This window comes from Xenopus laevis, chromosome 2S (assembly GCF_017654675.1).
Source record: "Xenopus laevis strain J_2021 chromosome 2S, Xenopus_laevis_v10.1, whole genome shotgun sequence".
NCBI lineage: Eukaryota > Metazoa > Chordata > Amphibia > Anura > Pipidae > Xenopus > Xenopus laevis.
Genome location: NC_054374.1, coordinates 72,165,139 through 72,183,906, shown reverse-complemented (window position 1 = coordinate 72,183,906; position 18,768 = coordinate 72,165,139). Strand labels below are relative to the sequence as shown.

Here is an 18,768-nt window from a genome sequence, read left to right as displayed (position 1 = left end):
GTAGCGAAATTACGCTATCGATGCCTAATTTGCATTACAGCGTCAAGTTAAAGTACAATGGACGTATATGTAGCAGGCAAATACATTACACTACACAAGCCTGTGAAAGCTTCATAAAATAAAATAGAGTTGTTATTTTGCCCTATACATGCGCCCACTGTATAGTTTAGGTGCCATATGTTAGTAAATATAGGGGGAAGGAGGGTACCCCCAAAAAAATTTACGATCTTTTTCAGCCTATCACCCTTAAAAAAGTAAAAGACACCAACGTTTTTTGGGACTTTTTTTGAAGCAAGCCCTATCTACTCTATTGCACTTCGCCTGGTCTGAAGTGTCGAAGGCAAGTCTGGCGCAAGAGGTAACGTTCAGTAAAATGCGCAAGATAGTGAATTAGCGTAGTTAAGTCCCTTCGCCATAGCGCAACTTCGCCTGGCTGGTGTAATGGTGCAAAGTAGTGCTAGAGTAGGTCCACTTCGCTAGCGAATTTACAACAGCACCCATTAGTAAAACGGTGAAGTAACGATATGACGTCACACTGGCGAATTTTCGCTATCGTTAGCCACTTCGCCCTTTAGTAAATTTGCCCCACTGTGTCAGGGAACTAAGGGGTACAATTTTTAGTGCTGTTGAGTCAGGAGCAATAGTAAATTAGTCCTAACAATCGTTTACCCTGGGAATGGTAGTAGCATGTGCAGACAAGTACAGATGTATTTTCTATTACAGGTATCCCTTATCTGGTAAACCTTTAACCAAAAAGTTTAACCATTTCCTTGGAGATTATTATTCCTGTTTCCTTCTGTAATAATAAAACTGTTCTCTGTCTATATTAGAGGCAAACAATCATATTGGGTTTATTTAATGCTTAAATGTTTTTAGCAGACTTGGTATGATGATTCAGGTTATGGAAAAAAACCATTATCAGGAAACCCCCATTTCCCAAGCATTGTAGGTAATATGAAATCATTTCATGATTAATAAACTAGTGTAGCCTGACCTGTTTTTGAATGACAAAAGCTAATACAGGTATGGGACCTCATATCTAGAAAGCTCAGGACCTGAGGGTTTCCGGATAAACGGATCTTTCCGTAATTTGGATCTTCATTCCTTAAGTCTACAAGAAAATCACGTAAACATTATTAAACCCAATGGGCTGGTTTTGCTTCAAATAAGGAATAATTACATCTTAGTTTGGATCAAGTACAAGTTACTGTTTTATTAATACAAAAAAAAGAAAATCTTTTTTTAAAAATTTGGATTATTTGGATAAAATGGAGTCTATGGGAGATGGCCATTTCTGGATAATGGGGTTTCCTGATAACGGATCCCATACCTGTACAAGACTGTGCAATATCTGTTTTTTTTTATTTGAATCTGCTATTTACTGTTTTTCACTTTCTTGGTACCATAGTTGCTGCTCTATACTCAGCTGCTGCAAGACCACTTTAATTTTGAAAAAAGGCACTTCTTTACTTATTCTGCTTATTTACAGCAGAAGCATTTTTGGACTGAATACACACTTTTTTCACTATTTGATAATTCATCAGTGTGCTACTGGATTCTTTTTGATGTATTTACAGCAGAATACACTTTTCTCCCTTGCACTATCTTTTGACAGAAGAACATGCCTTTTGTCAAAAATCAACATACTGCTTGGCAGAAAGTGTCTTGTCTAAAAAATACAGTAAAAAGGAACAGAGCAGTACAAATACAGGTATGGAACCTGTTATCCAGAAGGCTTGGGACCTGGGGTTTCCAGATAACGGTTCCATAATTTTCCATAATTAACTAAGTCTAGGGTCAGACAGAGCTAAAAATCCACAGGCCAATTTCAGCCCCCGACCCTACTCTGAAAGCCTTGTCTCGACTCCGGTGCAAACACACTTGGCGGATTTTGCCAAAGAAGTGTGAGACTTTAATTTGAGGCAAAATCTGTTGAGTGTGTTCGCACAGGAGCCGACATGAAGAGAGAATAATATTCTGCTTATTTCAGTAACTGCAATAAAAATATTTTTGTATTTGATTATAGCTTCCCTTTAAGAACCTAAACAAAATGATATGGTACTTAAATCAGAATTATAAAGACCCTGTCCCATGTCTCCTGTTATATTATTATACTAGTGGTAATTTACTTATCCCCAAGGCAGATTCATTCTTTAGAGCACTACTGCCCATGGGAATGGCTACGCTGCATTTGTGCTGGATAAAAAAATCTGAGGCTAGGTGCACAGTGTAAACATGGTACAGGCCAGCCCTGTCCTTACTGTCTACCCAAAGACAGGCACACATTGCAGCTTGCACCTCTGCCTCCCTAAATTGCGCATCTGAATGACTTTGGAGGTCATAACTGACCCACATTAACTTCCACATTATGAGGCTGACTGTATTTTTTTGTTTTGTTTTTATAATGGAGCTTGGGATTTTTAAAAGTTCAGAAAAGATCCCATGTACACTACAGTCCAACTGCTTGGGTCTTGTGCTGCCTTATGCAGCTATTGTTAGCTCTACCTAACCATCATTAAATCTGAAAAGTGTACCTAGTGAACATGCGCAAAGGCTGTTTAACCTCTGTCTTTATTCTTTAAGATTTAACCTGTTTCATTGACTTCCAGATATTGAACCTTTTCAGCAGTACACTGTCTGGGTTTATCCTGTTTATGAAAATCAAGTTGGGTCCCCAGTACAGGTTAATGCTTATTCCAGACAAGGAGGTGGGTGTTTTATACCGAAATTACGCTTGTAATTTTATTAAAACTGAGAATCACAGGCAGAGAATGGTTGTTGGGCTACTAAAGTTACCAGGAGCAGCTTTTTAGCCACCCCTGCTACCTGCGGGCTATTGATACCTGAGGCAAGTTTCTCAACTCGCCTCATGGCAGCAGCCTCCCTGATACCACTATGAGATGTGACAGTGATAGTGGGCTGGTAATGGCCAACCCTACTTTTGCTACAAATGTTTCATTTTAGAATAGTAAACAAGTGAAGCTTTATTGTCTTTTAACTAACTAACCATAACTTGATTAGTGAAACTGATACTCCTAACAAGATCCAAGCTGGCATCCTAGCTGGCTGAGAAAACGGGTGTGCAGAGGACACATTGCATTGAATCCTTGACGGGTGTCCCTAGCTAGTCTTACAGCTACCGTATATATCCACGTGTTCCTTGCGTGTTTCCTGTGTTTTTGTTATAATTTCATAACTTTTACAGTTCCAGAAATTGCCCCCAAACTTACACTAATAAGTGTCACAAAGTCATCAGCCCAGCTGTCCTGGGAACCAGTCCCCTTGGAGAGACGCCATGGATTTATAACAAACTACACCGTCTTCTGGACTGACAGTGATAGAAGAACACTTTGTAAGTTATGTAGACTGATGTCAGTCATTACAAAACTCAGGGGGTTATTTATCAAAATCCAAAATTATATTAGAATTTTCTGAAAACGTTTTCCCTTATCTATTAATACATTTTCCCAAAAATGTCTTGTTTGGGAAAAAACTTGATAAAACCGCGAAAAAAATGAAAAACTGCAACTTTTTCGGGTTTGATGGCTGAATACCGCCACTTTTTCAGATTTTACGCCCATAAACCACAAAATGTTCGGATTAGTGTGTGAAACCAAGCACAGATCAGGATATCATTTCGACTTCTCCCATTGACTTCTACATGAACTCAGCAGGTCTGTGTTGGAATACTTTTTTATTCTGATTTTTAACACCCTCTGGGTTAATAAATCCAGGAACAATTTTAGATTTTTAAACTAAAAAATTCTGTTTTTCCCCTTTAAATGGCCAATGAGAAAAAATCGGGCTTTAATAAATAACCCCCTAAAAGGCTATTTTGAACTAGATTTTATACAATTATTTTTATAGATTGTATTATATGCAAGCACTGGTGCAGCACAGGTTAGCTACTTAAACTATTCCCTCATTAAGGCAATTCATATCTTCTCATTCATACAAACTCACGATTACACATGTTAACAAACTATAGCTTTTTGGACCAGGGACACCTATTCATCTATATTCAAGAAAAAAACTTTTCATATTGTTTTCTTTCTCATTTTTTAGCTGTGACGCTGAACAGCAACTTGACAAGGTTTGTGATCAGGAACCTGCAGCCTTTAGGAATGTTACACTTGCTTTTAAGCTGCTCAACATCTGAAGGCAGTGTCAATGGATCAGTCCTCCATGATTTATACCACTCTCTTAGTAAGTATAAGGTGGCAAAGTGAGTAAACAAATGAATGTTTGGAAAGCCCCTGTACTAGATACAGCATAACAGAATATATTTTAATTGTTACAATCTTTTATTATCCAGATGAGATGGAGATCCACGTATTAATAATGGTTCTGTGTATGTCATCTGTGATGATTGTTATTGGAAGCTCCTTCATTTGCCTGGGAAAACATAAAGGGTAAATTTCTGCATTTCTTGTGAAAGAGTTTGGGGGCTTAAAGCAGTCCTCTACAACCCATTTCTGGGCAGTGATTCCATGTCCTTCGGTATGGGTATAAAATACATTTTAACATAACTAGCAACCGTGCACTAACCTCTTTCACTACTATCTTCACATTTTATGGGCCCTATTGTACTTTGTTTCACAAACTACTTTCCTGTATTAAATTTGTATTTTGTATCAAGCATGGGCATTGCCCTTCAAGAAGGTTGATCTATTGTCTCACCAGTAAGAATGTGCTATGTACAAGTAATTTCAAATATTTTTTCTCTGATCAAGTCTAGTCTCCAGCTTACTGGTAGTTAGATGTCAGCAGCATATTTTTACAATTATTCATTGTTCAACAGTACTAGTAAGCCGTTCATGTTGCTTTCTTGTTTGACAGAGTGAAGAATAAGTTTTGGCAAGTTGTACCAGATCCTGCAAACAGCAGCATGGGGAAATGGAGGCCAGTATGTCATGAGGTAAAATAAATTAATATTGGAGATTCCTGGAAAATTTCAGGATTTATAGCATCCTTCAAACCTTGTTCTGCAATAAAATATGCAGGCATTATTCAGCGCAATGGGATTTCAGTAACAAATGTATAAATGTAAAAAAACAAGCCACATTGAACCAGGGATATTATTTGATGTTGGACATCTCATCCAACAAGCTGCTTGACAATGTGTTTCTGCCTTGTTTTTATCAGCTGTATCCCCAACAGCTATTATTTCCTATGATCAAACACTTACTTCTAGATAAAAAGGCACCTTTTTGTGTACAGGCCACTGGCTGAAACTTTGGGGCTATGAGCTTTCAGCAACACCTATAAAATACCTTGTTGCTAATTCTTGGAATCTGCCTATGTTATTTCAGAGTTAATTCTGTAGTGCTGCAAAACATTGATTTTTCAATAGCAAGAAAATATCTGAGTTAATGTTTTTATGCTAGCTGTCACATAGGGTCCATTAGACGTATTGACTTGTACAGATTTTGAGTTCTCGCCACACATTTTATAAGCAGGGTGCACTCTTAAGATTTGCCACACTGAGGCAGCTTTAGTAATGCTGCTCCACATTACCCCAGCGTTTACCTTTACACTTTTGCAGGGGTTCAGGCAAGGCACTAACCCTGAACTGGAATTTTCAGCTTTAAGTAACCAGCTCTTTCCACCTAGGTAACATGCTGGCTTTGCCACTTGAGGCAATGTTCTGACTGAACATAAGATTAGGGGTTGTTTTACCTTGTAATAAGGTTACATATACATAAATACATTGTAGTATCATTGATTCTAATAAAGTTCCAAGAGTGGGGTTTGAGGAATATCTTGAACTTAAATCAACATTCACCCCAGTCAAGCTATCTAATCTCAGACAGGGCCATCCAGCTGGGGCAACCTCAATCTTGGGAATTCTCTATAAGGAATACCTTGGACATACAAAACAGTTTATGTTTACTGTATTTAATTATTTATGTAATAAAGAAATGTAATTACTTGTTTGGATGTTACATCCTGTAGACCCCCAAGATGTCACTTAACATCAGAGAAATGATTACGAGTGATCTCACAATTCTGGAGGGGTGGCCTGAGAAGAAACCCCCATCTACAGATGTCACCAAATGCACTCCTGTTTCATTTGAACACAAACCACAATGCAGTACAGATGATGCTGGGTCCAGAGGCCCTATATCAATGTTGCTGACACTGTGCAGTATGCTAAGGTGATAACAGGATACTTTGGACAAAGTCCCACATCAACTTCCCACTTACGGTCTAACTCCACACAACCTCTCCTTAGCAACACATCTCCCAGCCCCAAACCTATGAGAATATGTGGTTTCACAGTAACAATGAAGAAGATAGCATCTTTCTTATTGAAGACGAGAACCTGAGCAACTTCCCTCTGTTGCAGGCACTGAAGATCCAAGAGGATGGAGATATCTTCAGTTTTTAGGAATGAAGGATCTAGCAGTTGCTTTTAGACTGAGAAAGCATGCCTGTATACAATGCTGGGTGTACACATGTAAATTTATGTGAAAGGAGTACACATGTACATCATACAGCACACATTGATAGCACTGAAGCAGGGAGGAGACTTTAACTGAGAAAAGGGCATATAATGACTAAATTTGACTTGTAGCCTTCACTACCAAACATTCTGCATTAAGAATATTGCCTTCTTAACAAAAATGGCTAACTATAAAGGAAACATGGTAGTGCAAGATACAAGGACTTTTTAAAAGGAACTGCTATTGGCAAGAGAGCCTTATGTGCCATTTCAGTAGTTTGATTATTTTACTCAAACCCCTGTTTTTCTATATTACAGTATTAAATCCACATAAGGACTGCAAATAGTAGTCCTGTCTTTTTCCAATAACAGAATAGCTATGTAGGGACCTCATCGGCTCCAAGCTCGTGAGCAATGATTTTTTAAAAAAATATGGGCAGCAGTCAGTTAAGCAAACACAGCAAGACTTCCCCCAATCATGAAGACTATAAAGATGGAAAAAGCTGTTTTGTTTCATTTTCCCCAAATTGTTACTCTCATTGCCATTTCTCAGTATATCCTTTGATCTAAATTTCCTTACTTAAAAAGCCTTGTGAACAGGTATGGAATTTTAATGCTCAGGATAATCCAAGGTATTTAGAAATTCCATAATAAAGCAGAAGGCCGGCACCTTTATCCTCTGCCAGCTACTGCAGCAATCGTATGATTGTCCAGGGAACGCCTTATGCAACATGCCTCTCCAATAAGAGGCCTCTGATAAGAGGCTGACCTTATGACAGTGGAGGGGCAGAGCAGAACCACCCCCCATACCAGCATGAATTTGCAACATCAAAAACTACCAAAAATGTTGTATTTTTTCAGGAAACAGATTTTTCTGTTGTATCCATTATAAGATTTTAACAGAAAAAATGTAGTGTGAGCACTGGGTGGGAGAACAATCTGACCAACAGGGTCTGTGGCATAACTAGGAAATGTGGACAATAAGTGGGACCGATCTCTCTCTAGGCCACCCAAACTGTTTGAAAGTAGACCAGATTTGGTAAGATATTTTAAACTACAAATCAGTCTGAATCCCATAGAGTTCTCACCACTTCTGGATCTGCTACTCCTATTGCTATGCCCCACATATGGATAGGGTATTTTGGGGTGGTAATGTAGGCATATGCAGACATGGTGGGGAACCTCAAACCCATACTTTGTCCTCCACACAATCCCTACTGAGATTTCATGTTCTTCTGGGTCCATAAGTTTCACCTACTACCTCTTTATGCTTCAGCCCTTCTGTTCCCTTTCCTGGAAAGTTCTGTCCCTCTCTAGATTTCATTCAAATTGTAATCGTATTCCCACAGTTTAGGGCTATGCAACAGGACCTCGTCTGAAGCTTGGCATTGCAATCCCTAATTGTGTGTCCCATTAGATTTCACATTTGTTCAACCCCTTGAAAAGATTTACAGTATATACACATGCATACAGTATACAGACCTATTGATACACTTGATCATTAGGCCTAGCAACTTCGTCTATACCATTTCAGGTTTATTTATAAAATAGTTCTACCTCACATACCGTATGTTCTAAACCTTTCTTCAGTCTCTCCTCTTTTTCCAGTATACGCTACCCTACTAAATGTGAAAATTATTTTAATCCCAGGTGTTACATAGTAACATAGTTAAATCAGGTTGAAAAAAGACAAAGTCCATCAAGTTCAACCCCTCCAAATGAAAAACCCAGCATCCATACACACACCCCTCCCTACTTTCACATAAATTCTATATACCCATAGCTATACTAACTATAGAATCTAGTATCACAATAGCCTTTGATATTATGTCTGTCCAAAGTGCATAACCTTGCATTCATCAACATTGAAAATACAAAAAAAGGTGGTTGTGGGTGCACACCTAAGGCTAAATTTTAATATATTTAGGTACAAAGGAAGTGCTACTGATCTGGTCAATCAATGCACATTCCCTGATGCCCTGTCTAAGTAATTCAATAAATATGCAAGTGCATGTACAGTATTTTAAAAACAGGGTTTCATAAAATTGATAAGCCACCATACCATGTCAAGGTAAACCCCACACAGTGGTCCCTAACTTGTTGTTTGTGTGGTGTTTACCTTGACGTGGTATAATGGCTTATCAATTTTATGATCATAACTATGTAACTAAAAAACCCTGATTTTAAAATACATGCACTTGCATATTTATTGAATTACTTAATCAGGGCATGCCAGCTATGGTTATTTCTTTAGTGCATGGCTTTAATTCTGGCTTTACATACAAACACACTCCTCCACCCTTTTTAATCCCTCTGTCCTTCCTAAAAAGGGTGTAAACCATTTAAATTCACAGTCCAGTCACATGTTTCATCCCACCAGGTCTCAGTGATACCATTTATATCCTAATTTTTAGAGCATGCAATTAATTTTAGGTCTCCCATTTTACCTGACAAACTCCATGCTTTTGCCAGCATACAGCGGAGGTTACTACTTTTACTTTTGAAATTTACATTACTTAGTGGAGAATTATATGTTAAGTTAGTATTCCTTGTAACTTTTGTATACAAAATTATATGTTAAGTTAGTATTCCTTGTAACTCTTGTATACAAAAGTTGCAAAATTTTCGTCTGGAAGTGGCTGCCTGAGACATGCACCTTATTGACACACTAACTCGTTGGTGAGTGCTGACTTCTTATCTACTCTGTTTCCTTGTAACAGAGGGACCTCCTTAACTGGTAAATTGTATGCCCCCTCACTCCTCCCCAATAACCCCTTACTAATCCCACTGCCCCACCTACCCTAGCTTCCCCATAATTCTTTATCTCACCCACCCCCCTTGCCTAGTTTAAACACTCCTCCAACCTCTTAGCCATTCTTTCCCCTAGCACCGCGGACCCCCTTCCATTTGCAAACTGTCACGACTGTATAGGTTGTACCCCAAGGAAAAATCAGCCCAGTGCTCTAGGAACCCAAACCCCTCCTTCCTACACCAAGACTTGAGCCACGCATTTGTTCCCTACCACACTAGTGATAATGCTGCTGAGATTATACCTGATCTGGTTATAACCAATACAGTATAAACAACTTGTAGCAGTCTATATTCACAGCTGGAAGTTGCGAGTGCCACAAATTTTGGGACAGTGTTCCAGAGAAATAGCAACAGATTATATCTGCTTTGTGGACTATTGATTTAAAAGAGATAAGGGATTCTGTTATTGTGGTTGTCATTGATACCACATTATCACAGTAAGCATTTGTAGGACTAGGCAACAAAACTGCAAGTTTATTTGTGTCCAATCAACGAAAGTTATTTGGATCAGGACAGAGGGGACAAAGCTCAGAACCTAAACCCAATTTACATGCGGTTTTAAGAAGAGAACGTCCATTTCTTTGTCAATCTGTAAAATGATAAATTATCTCTATATCCAGGTTCACTTATGTATGATACAATCTGCACTGCTGCAAATATATCCGTTTTGCCCTGCACATTGTATTTCTATAAGTGCCTCATAGTAACCCCACTCTTGTGTACAACCACCACAAAGTGCACTTTATGCCTTTAAAGAGTTTTTATTACAATGTTACATTTATGCTTAAATATATATATTTTTGGTAAACGTTGTGTAGTACTTTCAGAAGAATATGTGTTCTTGATTATAGAAAGTAGTTGTGTGTACTTTTTGTTTGATTTTGTAGATATAAATGTGTTTTATGTGAATGCATAAGCTACTCTCCTATTTCATAAGTGTATTTGCTATCTAAATGCAGTTGCATTTGATATCAATGTTCTGTAAAATGTTGATGCTTTAAACAATAAACCGTAATACCTTGTATTAGAATCATGTGCTAGTTAAAATGATATACTTACAGACACAAGGGAAGATTTACTTAAAGATAAGTGTAACACAATTGGTAAGACAGCTCTATACAATATTACATTATAAACTGCAAGTTTCTCTTTTAATTTAGTGAACTTTTAATTCACTTCTGATTTTTCTGGGAACCTCACTTAGGACCAGTATCCCTTTAAATGCCACAGTTATCCACTTTAAGGTTCCAGAACGGTGTATGCACCATTTGCTTTACTCCCGATGATGTTAATTGGCACTGGATTCAGATATGCCTTTCTGTATTGTGTTGCATGTGATGTTATGGATGTTAAGTGCTCCCAAAAATTATTTAAAGACCACTCATTCATGCTGCCAGTAAATTAAATGGCAACCTTCTATCACTGCATACTTGGAATATATTTAGGTATTAAAATGCAACAGACAGTTGCCACTACAGTTATGAGTAATATTGAGTATTTTCCTGCTGGCATAAAAAGACTGATAGAGAAAGCACTGTGTGTGACATAACCCTTTGTGTTGCGTTTAGACAGGCAGACTAGAATGTTTTCTGCATTTCTATGGCAGGTCCTTTAAACATTTTCTTGGATTTTTCTTGTTATACTATAATCTATTGTATATCCAGCTGCAAAGAATGAGGTATCACTCTAAACCTAAAAAAAATTCCAGCTGTTCTAGCAAGGCCCTAGGACAGATTTTACATAGAAACAAAGCTCATTAAATTACCAAAGGGCATTAAAATATATTTGTTTTGAGCAACTCCTCTAACAGAATATTTCATGTCACTGGATAATCTAATGATATGCAAATATGAGGTAAAGCTTCCCAGAAGACTGTACTGAAATTGATGGTCAGGCAGTAGTTTGTTGGAGATGTGTCCATACCATTTTCCAGGCAGTACAGGCAATTTACAAGTCTGTGATGAGGGTGGATTATGGAACTTTAGCACATTGCATTTTGGCACTTTAAAAGAGAACCCCCCTTCCCTCCTCCCCCCCACCCCACCGGGAAAATGCCCCTAACTTTTTACTTACCCCTCGGTGCTGAGTCACAGCATCGGAGTTCACAGCAGTCATCTTCTGGGTCATCTATGGTAAGCTGAGACAGAGACTGGAGAACAGGGCTGGATTTGTGGCGAGACCACAAAGGCCCAGGACTAGGGCGGCGAAATTTTAGGGGCGGCATGCCGCCCAGCCGCATCCTAGAATGTATAGGGAACGCAGAGTTCTCCAGCGCTACGATGCATGCGCATTTGCACACTTGCGCAAGAAGGGGGAATGGTGTGAGCCGATAGCAGGCGATAGGACCCTGAGGCATCGGGCGCCCAGGGGAGAAATCCGGTGCTGCCGGAGAAGTGGTGCATGCACAGTTGGAGCAATTTACCGGTTTGCAACAACTGCATAAGGACCGAAATGGACGGAAATTGCCAGCAGCCGGAAGAAGATAGCTGCGATGAACTCAGATGCTGTAAATATGCACCAAGGGGTAAGTAAAAAGTTAGGTCTATTTCCCGGGGGGGCAGCTAGGCTGGGGCGGAGCAGGGAGGGGGTCTACGCGGGGTGGGGGGGTAGGGGTTTTCGTAAAGGGTTTGTTTCTCCCCATAAGCCTCTGAAACAATGAGCCATCCCCTTAGCTACATGATTGGATTGTGAATAGTTGTAAAACCACTAGGAAAAACCGAAGGGTGCCATTCATGCAGCATAAAAAACATGTCTTGCCCTGAACAGTTACCAATGTGTCCCTGACTGTTGAGGTAACACAGGACTGCTGGCCCCTTCCTTCCTCCTTGGTGTACAACAGTTGTCTACCTCTCTCTCACTACCTACAGTTAGCACCATGGAATCTGGTTTCCAACTTGTTAAAACCTAGCTATGTATGGTTAATAACTGGCCCCCACTTAGGCCCCAATTTCAGGCAGCTAACCTCGGGCCATTTGGCTTCAGTAGCACTATCCTAATTTTGATCAATTTCACCCATTGTCTTCCCCTAAATTTGCTCTAGTTCTGTCCCAAATTGTAATAAATCTGGCCGAAGTTTGACAAAAACACTAGAATATCATGCCAGTTTAAAAATAGTATAAAAATCCAAGATTGGCCCAATTTCAGAAATTGTCATCTCCTAAATTATCAAAAAAACACACTCTCACGTGCCACTGTGGACAAAAAAGCCTAAAACCTGTTGGTATATTTCACCTGGTATAAGGTAGGTAAAATTTTGTATGTTTCACCTACTATATTGTCCCAAATTAGTCCATATTTTTTTATAAATTGTGAAAATTCTGCTTATAAAACTCTGGACCAGAACTTGAAACAAGTCTGTTTAATGGTAACAGCGAAACAGGGAAGACCCTGCCAGCACCATTCTTCACCTTTTTGGAACAGGGAACTTACAAACTTTACAGAGTTAATGAAGTGTAAAAGATATCTCTTTTGGTATGTAACTACGCCATTTCACTAAGATGTAGATTTTACTGAACGTTACCTCTTGTGCCAGACTTGCCTTCGCCACCTCAGACCAGGCTAAGTGCAATAGAGTAGATAGGACTTCCTAAAAAAATAGTTAAAGATTTTTCTAAGTCCCAAAAAATGCTAGCGTCTTTTCCTTTTTCAGGGTGATAGGCTGAAAAAGAGCGTAAATATTTTTGGGGTAACCTGCTTCCCCCCTACATTTCCTAACATATGGCACATAAACGTTACACTGGGCTCATGTGTAGGGCAATATAACAACTCTATTTTCTTTTATTAAGGTTTCCCGGGCTTGTGTAATATAATGTATTTGCTGCAACATATACGTCCATTCAACTTTAACTTCCCGCCGTATGCAAATTAGGCAATGCTAACGCAACTTTGCTTCACTTGGCACAGTAACACTAGCGCAACCATATGCAAATTAGGCAATGCTAACGCAACTTTGCTTCACTTGGCGCAGTAACGCTAGTGCAACTTCGCCAGAGTTCGGGCCCTGGACGCTTTGGATTTAAGTGAATTAGCATTGTCCTGTCGAATCTACGCCTGGCGTAGTGTTGCGCTGAGAGCAAAGCCGTCGCTGGCAAATTTTTGGAGCTTAGTGAATTTGCCCCATTGTCTTCTTCTAAACTGGAGTAAATTCACAGGTCGGCACACACACTATTTATCTGCAGTCGGGGACGTGGCCCCTCTTTTTATTAATATTTCACCACAAAGATCAACGAAGGGAGGTTGAACCCCCCAAAACGTTGATCTTTGTGGTGAAATATTAATAAAAAGAGGGGCCACATCCCCGACTGCAGATAAATAGTGTGTGTGCAGACCTGTGAATTTACTGCTATTGCTGAGGGAGGACCAGCACCACCATTGCAGGATAAGTTTAGTGGCGGGTGAGCGGTAGATATAACACATTACTTCTCCTAAACTGGCCCTTGGTCTGCGATGTGAGGACCCTTCTCCCGCCATCATGAACAAAAGTGCCTAAAAGATTACTTTTGCTGTAACATCCCCTGTCTTTTCCTAAATTGGTCTTTAATGTGTGAAAACTCTGCCCCTTATTTAGTAAAATAGCAGAAGGGCCAGGAGCACTTTGATTTAAGATTGTTTCATTTCACCAACTCTGTCCTCCTCGAACAAATAGGGAGAAGAGGTTCTGATAGCACAAAGAGCTCTGAGAATAAAATATACGTGATTTCTGAAGGAATAATGTGTTAGTGGTCATGGCTATGAACCAACACGAAATATACGGTGTTTTTTATTTTTCACTGACAAATACAAGCCACAGCACTTCTCCAGCCCCTAGCCGCTGGAGCCCCTAGCCGCTCACTCGCTAGGGCCTAGCGCATCTTACAAGCCGCCCCTTCCTGTAAGGCTACGTGCTGCGTCACTGCGTTTCTACACTTTAGTCGTCGTGACGCCACAGTCTTGCGAGAAACGAGACTTGTGACGTCGGGAGAAGCTGTCCTGCTGGAGTCTAAGCGCTGGGTATTATCGGGTTTGCGGGGCGTTGAAGCAGCTTTCCGGGACTGCGGACTGAGTTAAGAAAAGAGGGACTGTTGGGCGGTGTGATAGACTTGCCTTACATTAGCGACTCACTCGCCTAGCGGCTAACCCGGCCCTGTATGCATCTGCCTTAGCTTGTGTGTTTAGTAAGTCACCCACTCGCCATTCATTGCTAGCTCATGGGTTCATTTGTGCTGTCCCTGCAGTAGTACGTAGGCTGTCTATCTGCACTCACCCTTCATTTATAATGAACAATAGTAATCATGGGCAACCTGTTGTCCCAGTCCAATGACCATATTGGATAATTGCTTTCATAATTCTACGTGCACTTGACCAATAAACATTGTATATAACCCACTGATTTCCTGGAGAAAAGTTGTGGGAAAGGCAAAAAAAAAAAGTTAATATTTTTTGAAAAGTAAATAGTAGCGATTCTAATAGGGCAGGCAATTAGCCCAATTGAGGTGATGAGTTAAGGCCCCATATACGAGCTGATAAAAGCTGCTTATTGGCCCGTGTGTGGGGCCATCTGACGGGCTTTCCTGATCGATGTCTGGCCAAAAGTCGGGCAGATCTAGTTCCGGGTGGTCCTGTGATCCGACTGCCCATATCGGATCCATTATGATCCGATCGCTGGGCCCTAGGGCCCACGATCGGATCAGCCCAATATCGCTCACTTCTATGTGGGCATATTGGGTAGAGATCCCCTTGTTTGGCGACACCGCCAAACGAGAGGATCTCTACATCTATGGCCACCTTTAGTAATGTTTGAGGAAAGGAAGAAAGAGTATGGTAGGCAGATAAAACTAGTTTACTTCAATATGCTGGGTATGCCTTTAGAATAGCTGCTGGCTTAAGCACTTTAGAGTGAGTTCCATAGACTTACTGCAAATCTTGAAGCATGCCTTGGATAACTGAAAAGTATATAATATGTGACTACAGAGTAGATTGTTTTACAATGTATTGTGGCTGAGATTGATGGAGATTCCAACCTAAAGTGATACTGACATGTTCCTAGAAAAATATCAGTGAAAAGAAGCTGCACGTGAAATATAGTCAGCTAAAAGCTCCCAAAAGTCTGGTAACGGCGACCCTCCGACACCATTAAATCATCTTGCTGAGTTGTTTCAGTCACGCTGGGCTGGGCTGGGGGCGATCCCTCCATAGGCTGGAGTCCTGTTTTCATTTGTAATTCGAGGGATCACCGCTCTCAGCCCACCATGAGTGAAACAACTCAGCAAGATGATTTAATGGTGTCGGAGGGTCGCCGTTACTAAGGTTCGCAGGGCTGGGGGGCAGCTTTTAGCTGTTTATATTTCACATGCAGCTTCTATTTACTGAGACCGACACGTTCCAGTTTTTATTGTATCACTTTAATAATGTGGAGCACAAACTGTGACGTTGTGGAATTTTCTCCCAGAAGAATTTGGATGGTTTTTTTAGCAAGTGAGAAAATACAGGGTTGCTGAAATTAACTGTAGTACAAAGTTGATCCAGGGATTGGTCCAATTTTTTATAGCGACCTACATTGTTTGGGGGGTATAGTTTTCCTTTAAACCTAAAAATAATAGATGTTCTCAGAGCAATCATTTTGAAGCGGTTCATTTATTTGATGATTTTATTTGCTTCATGGTTTTTTTCCTTCTTTCAGCTAGGAGATATTTTTGTGTTGGAGCCATGGAGATGTCATCATATTATACCAAACTACTTGGGGAATTAAATGAACAGAGGAAGAGGGATTTCTTCTGTGACTGCAGCATAATTGTAGAGGGCCGAATTTTCAAAGCCCACAGGAATGTTTTGTTTGCGAACAGTGGTTATTTTCGAGCCATGCTAGTTCACTATATTCAGGACAGCGGGAGACACAGCACAGCCTCTCTGGATATTGTCACATCAGAGGCATTCTCTACCATCCTGGACTTTCTTTATTCAGGCAAGCTGAACGTGTGTGGAGAAAATGTAATTGAAGTTATGAGTGCGGCTAGTTATCTGCAGATGACAGATGTGGTCAACTTCTGTAAAGCCTATATCCACTCTTCATTAGACATATGCCGGAAGATTGAGAAGGAAAGTTCCTTTGGACAGGCAGACAGTGGCAGCGATGGCATAAATAGTGGAAGAGAAGCAGAGCTGGGGGCCTCACCTGAGAAAGAAAATGACAGTGACTGCCAGAAAGATCCACCCGGTGGCGACTGCAGTAGTTGCAACTCTATAGAGCTGATGGTAAAACATCACCCAACCGACGGCTCCAATGAAAGTAAAAGTTCCAACAAAGCAGTAGAACCAAAAGAGGAATTTGACTCTGATGTTGTGGAGGTGTCAGAGGGTGTACAAACCTACCATATTCCTACAGGACTGGAACAGGGAGAGGAAGGTCTGCATTCAGCATCTGGGGTTGATATAGCATGCAATAACTATCACATGAAGCAATTTCTTGAGGCTCTTTTGAGAAATAGTTCTTCCCAGAGGAAGGATGATGCAGTGCATCATTTTCCACGGGACTTTGAATCTCGTCAAGAAGATACTGGTGTCCCAATGAGCTCTATGATGGATATTCAAGGTGACTGGTTTGGGGAAGACACAGGTAATGGACCATAAGAGGGTTTTTGTATTATATAAAGCTGTATTTTTCATACCCTATAATGCAGGCAGAAGAGTTATTATCCAGAACACTTTGATTCTGGGGATTTCCAGACACAAGGTGTTTTTGTAAGTTATGGATCACAAGTCTACTGAAAAACTTGAAAAATTAAATAAACCCAATACAAATGTTTTTGCCACCAATACCAATTTATACAGCTTGGTTAGAAACAAGCACAATTTACTGGTTTATAATAGATAACAAGAAATAATTCTTAGAAAATAGAATTATTTGTGTAAAATGCTTTATGGATATCGTGTTTCCAAATAAGAGAGATCCCTTAAAATTCAGCAGAGCTGGGGGAGATAATACAAGATAAAATTGTGCACTTAAACCCATTCAAAAAGAGGCAGCTTCAGAAAGCAAAGCATATGTTTTCCCTTGGCAATTTACATTATTGCCAGTGAGAAAGCATTTTCAGTATATTCGTCACTTGTGATAGAGCAGATTTATCCCATGTGCCATAATCCAAAATAGTGAAAATTTTAATTTGGAAAATATAGATTTGTGGTTATAGCTGCGAATTTCTTAAATCACAAAAAAGCTACAAACTTATATACAAATATATGCCCTTTAGTGTTTTTGCAGGATCATTAATGCACCCAGTTTGCTCTGAGGAATTGTATACGCATGCTTTGTTGACTTGTGTTTAACCTGGAATTACCTCCATTCTGGATATGGCAGTAATTCCAGGGTTCCCCTGGCAGGTCATATCAGTAGCCATTACTAACTTTGTGTGCGATGCCCACTCTGCTAATGTTGCTTGCATCACGCTGTTGATGCAGAAATTATGCTGGAATTCTGGGTGAAAAACACTGCATTGTGGGGAAAGAATGATGAACCGCATTTAAAAAGTGCACTTTGCATCATGCGTTGCATTATAAATGAATCATTTGGTTGGTTCACATAGTGCATAATGAAATAGCAACTGGCATAGAAATGCACTACTGGGTTGTGATCCAACTAGTTGAAGTGGCTGCATTTCAACTTATCTCAATCATTAAAGGAAAAGGAAAGGCTGACTTTACTTGGAGCTGCCAAAGTTAGGCACCCGCAAGTGATTGTGTATACTCACCTCACACCCCGGGCCGGTGCTCCTATCAGCAGAAAACTGCACAACATTGGGGTTCTTCCAGTGAGCATCACGGAGTGATCGGCTTCCAGCTTCTTCTTTCTTTGCGCGGGTGAGCATGTGCAGTAGCGTGTAAAAGCCCAACTTTAACAAAGAAGACGGCTATACTGCGGACACGCCTGCCCCGGGATATTTGAAGAAAGAGGGAAGCCAGTCTGCTCTGTGGTACTCACTGGAAGAAACCCCAGACCGGTGCAGTTTTCTCCTGATAGGAGCACCGGCCCAGGGTGTGAGGTGAGTACATATAATCACTTGGGCGTGCCTAACTTTTGGCAATCCCAATTAAATAGGCTTTACCCTCTCCTTTAAAATGCAGACTTGAACCATGAAGACTTTAATTCTTTGGAAACTACAACGAAACCTCGATTTTAAGTACCCTGATTTTAAGTTCTCCTGCATTTTACAATTTTTATTTGTGGTCCCACCAATTTATAATGCATTTCAGTGGGTACATTAACCTGATTTTAAGTAATGTTTTCCTGGATTTTACATAACAATTTTGTCCTGATCTACCCAAAAATTTCTGTTTGTGAATGTTATTAGTCAAATAAAGAGGTTTAAAATATAACAATCACTTATTGCTTTAGGTTGTGTATGTGACTGACAGAGAGGCCTTGCACATGCCCCACATAGTGTAACATTGATGCTGCAATGTTTAACCCTTGTTATTAACACAGTAAATATTGTATCTCAAAGTCAAACTGACTCGTGCTTATATCCTTGAAGAAAAAG

General features: G+C 40.1%; 1 protein-coding gene across 12 annotated transcripts in view; it reads left to right on the top strand.

Annotated features, from left to right (window-relative positions):
- Window positions 1–2,568: 2,568 nt before the first annotated feature.
- Window positions 2,569–18,768, top strand: part of LOC121400590 (zinc finger and BTB domain-containing protein 8B-like) — a 36,907-nt gene continuing 20,707 nt past the window's right edge. For 8 of the 12 annotated variants that reach the window (XM_041583971.1, XM_041583970.1, XM_041583969.1 and 5 more), the window contains exons 1-2: window positions 14,178–14,409; window positions 15,915–16,847. In XM_041583971.1, the coding sequence (XP_041439905.1) occupies window positions 15,941–16,847 (907 nt within the window). In that variant the 5' untranslated portion in view covers window positions 14,178–14,409; window positions 15,915–15,940. Of the gene's footprint in view, window positions 2,709–3,205; window positions 3,353–4,294; window positions 4,413–4,839; window positions 4,919–14,150; window positions 14,410–15,914; window positions 16,848–18,768 lie in introns of those variants that run through there. The other 4 variants (XM_041583967.1, XM_041583965.1, XM_041583962.1 and 1 more) reach the window with 4 other exon arrangements.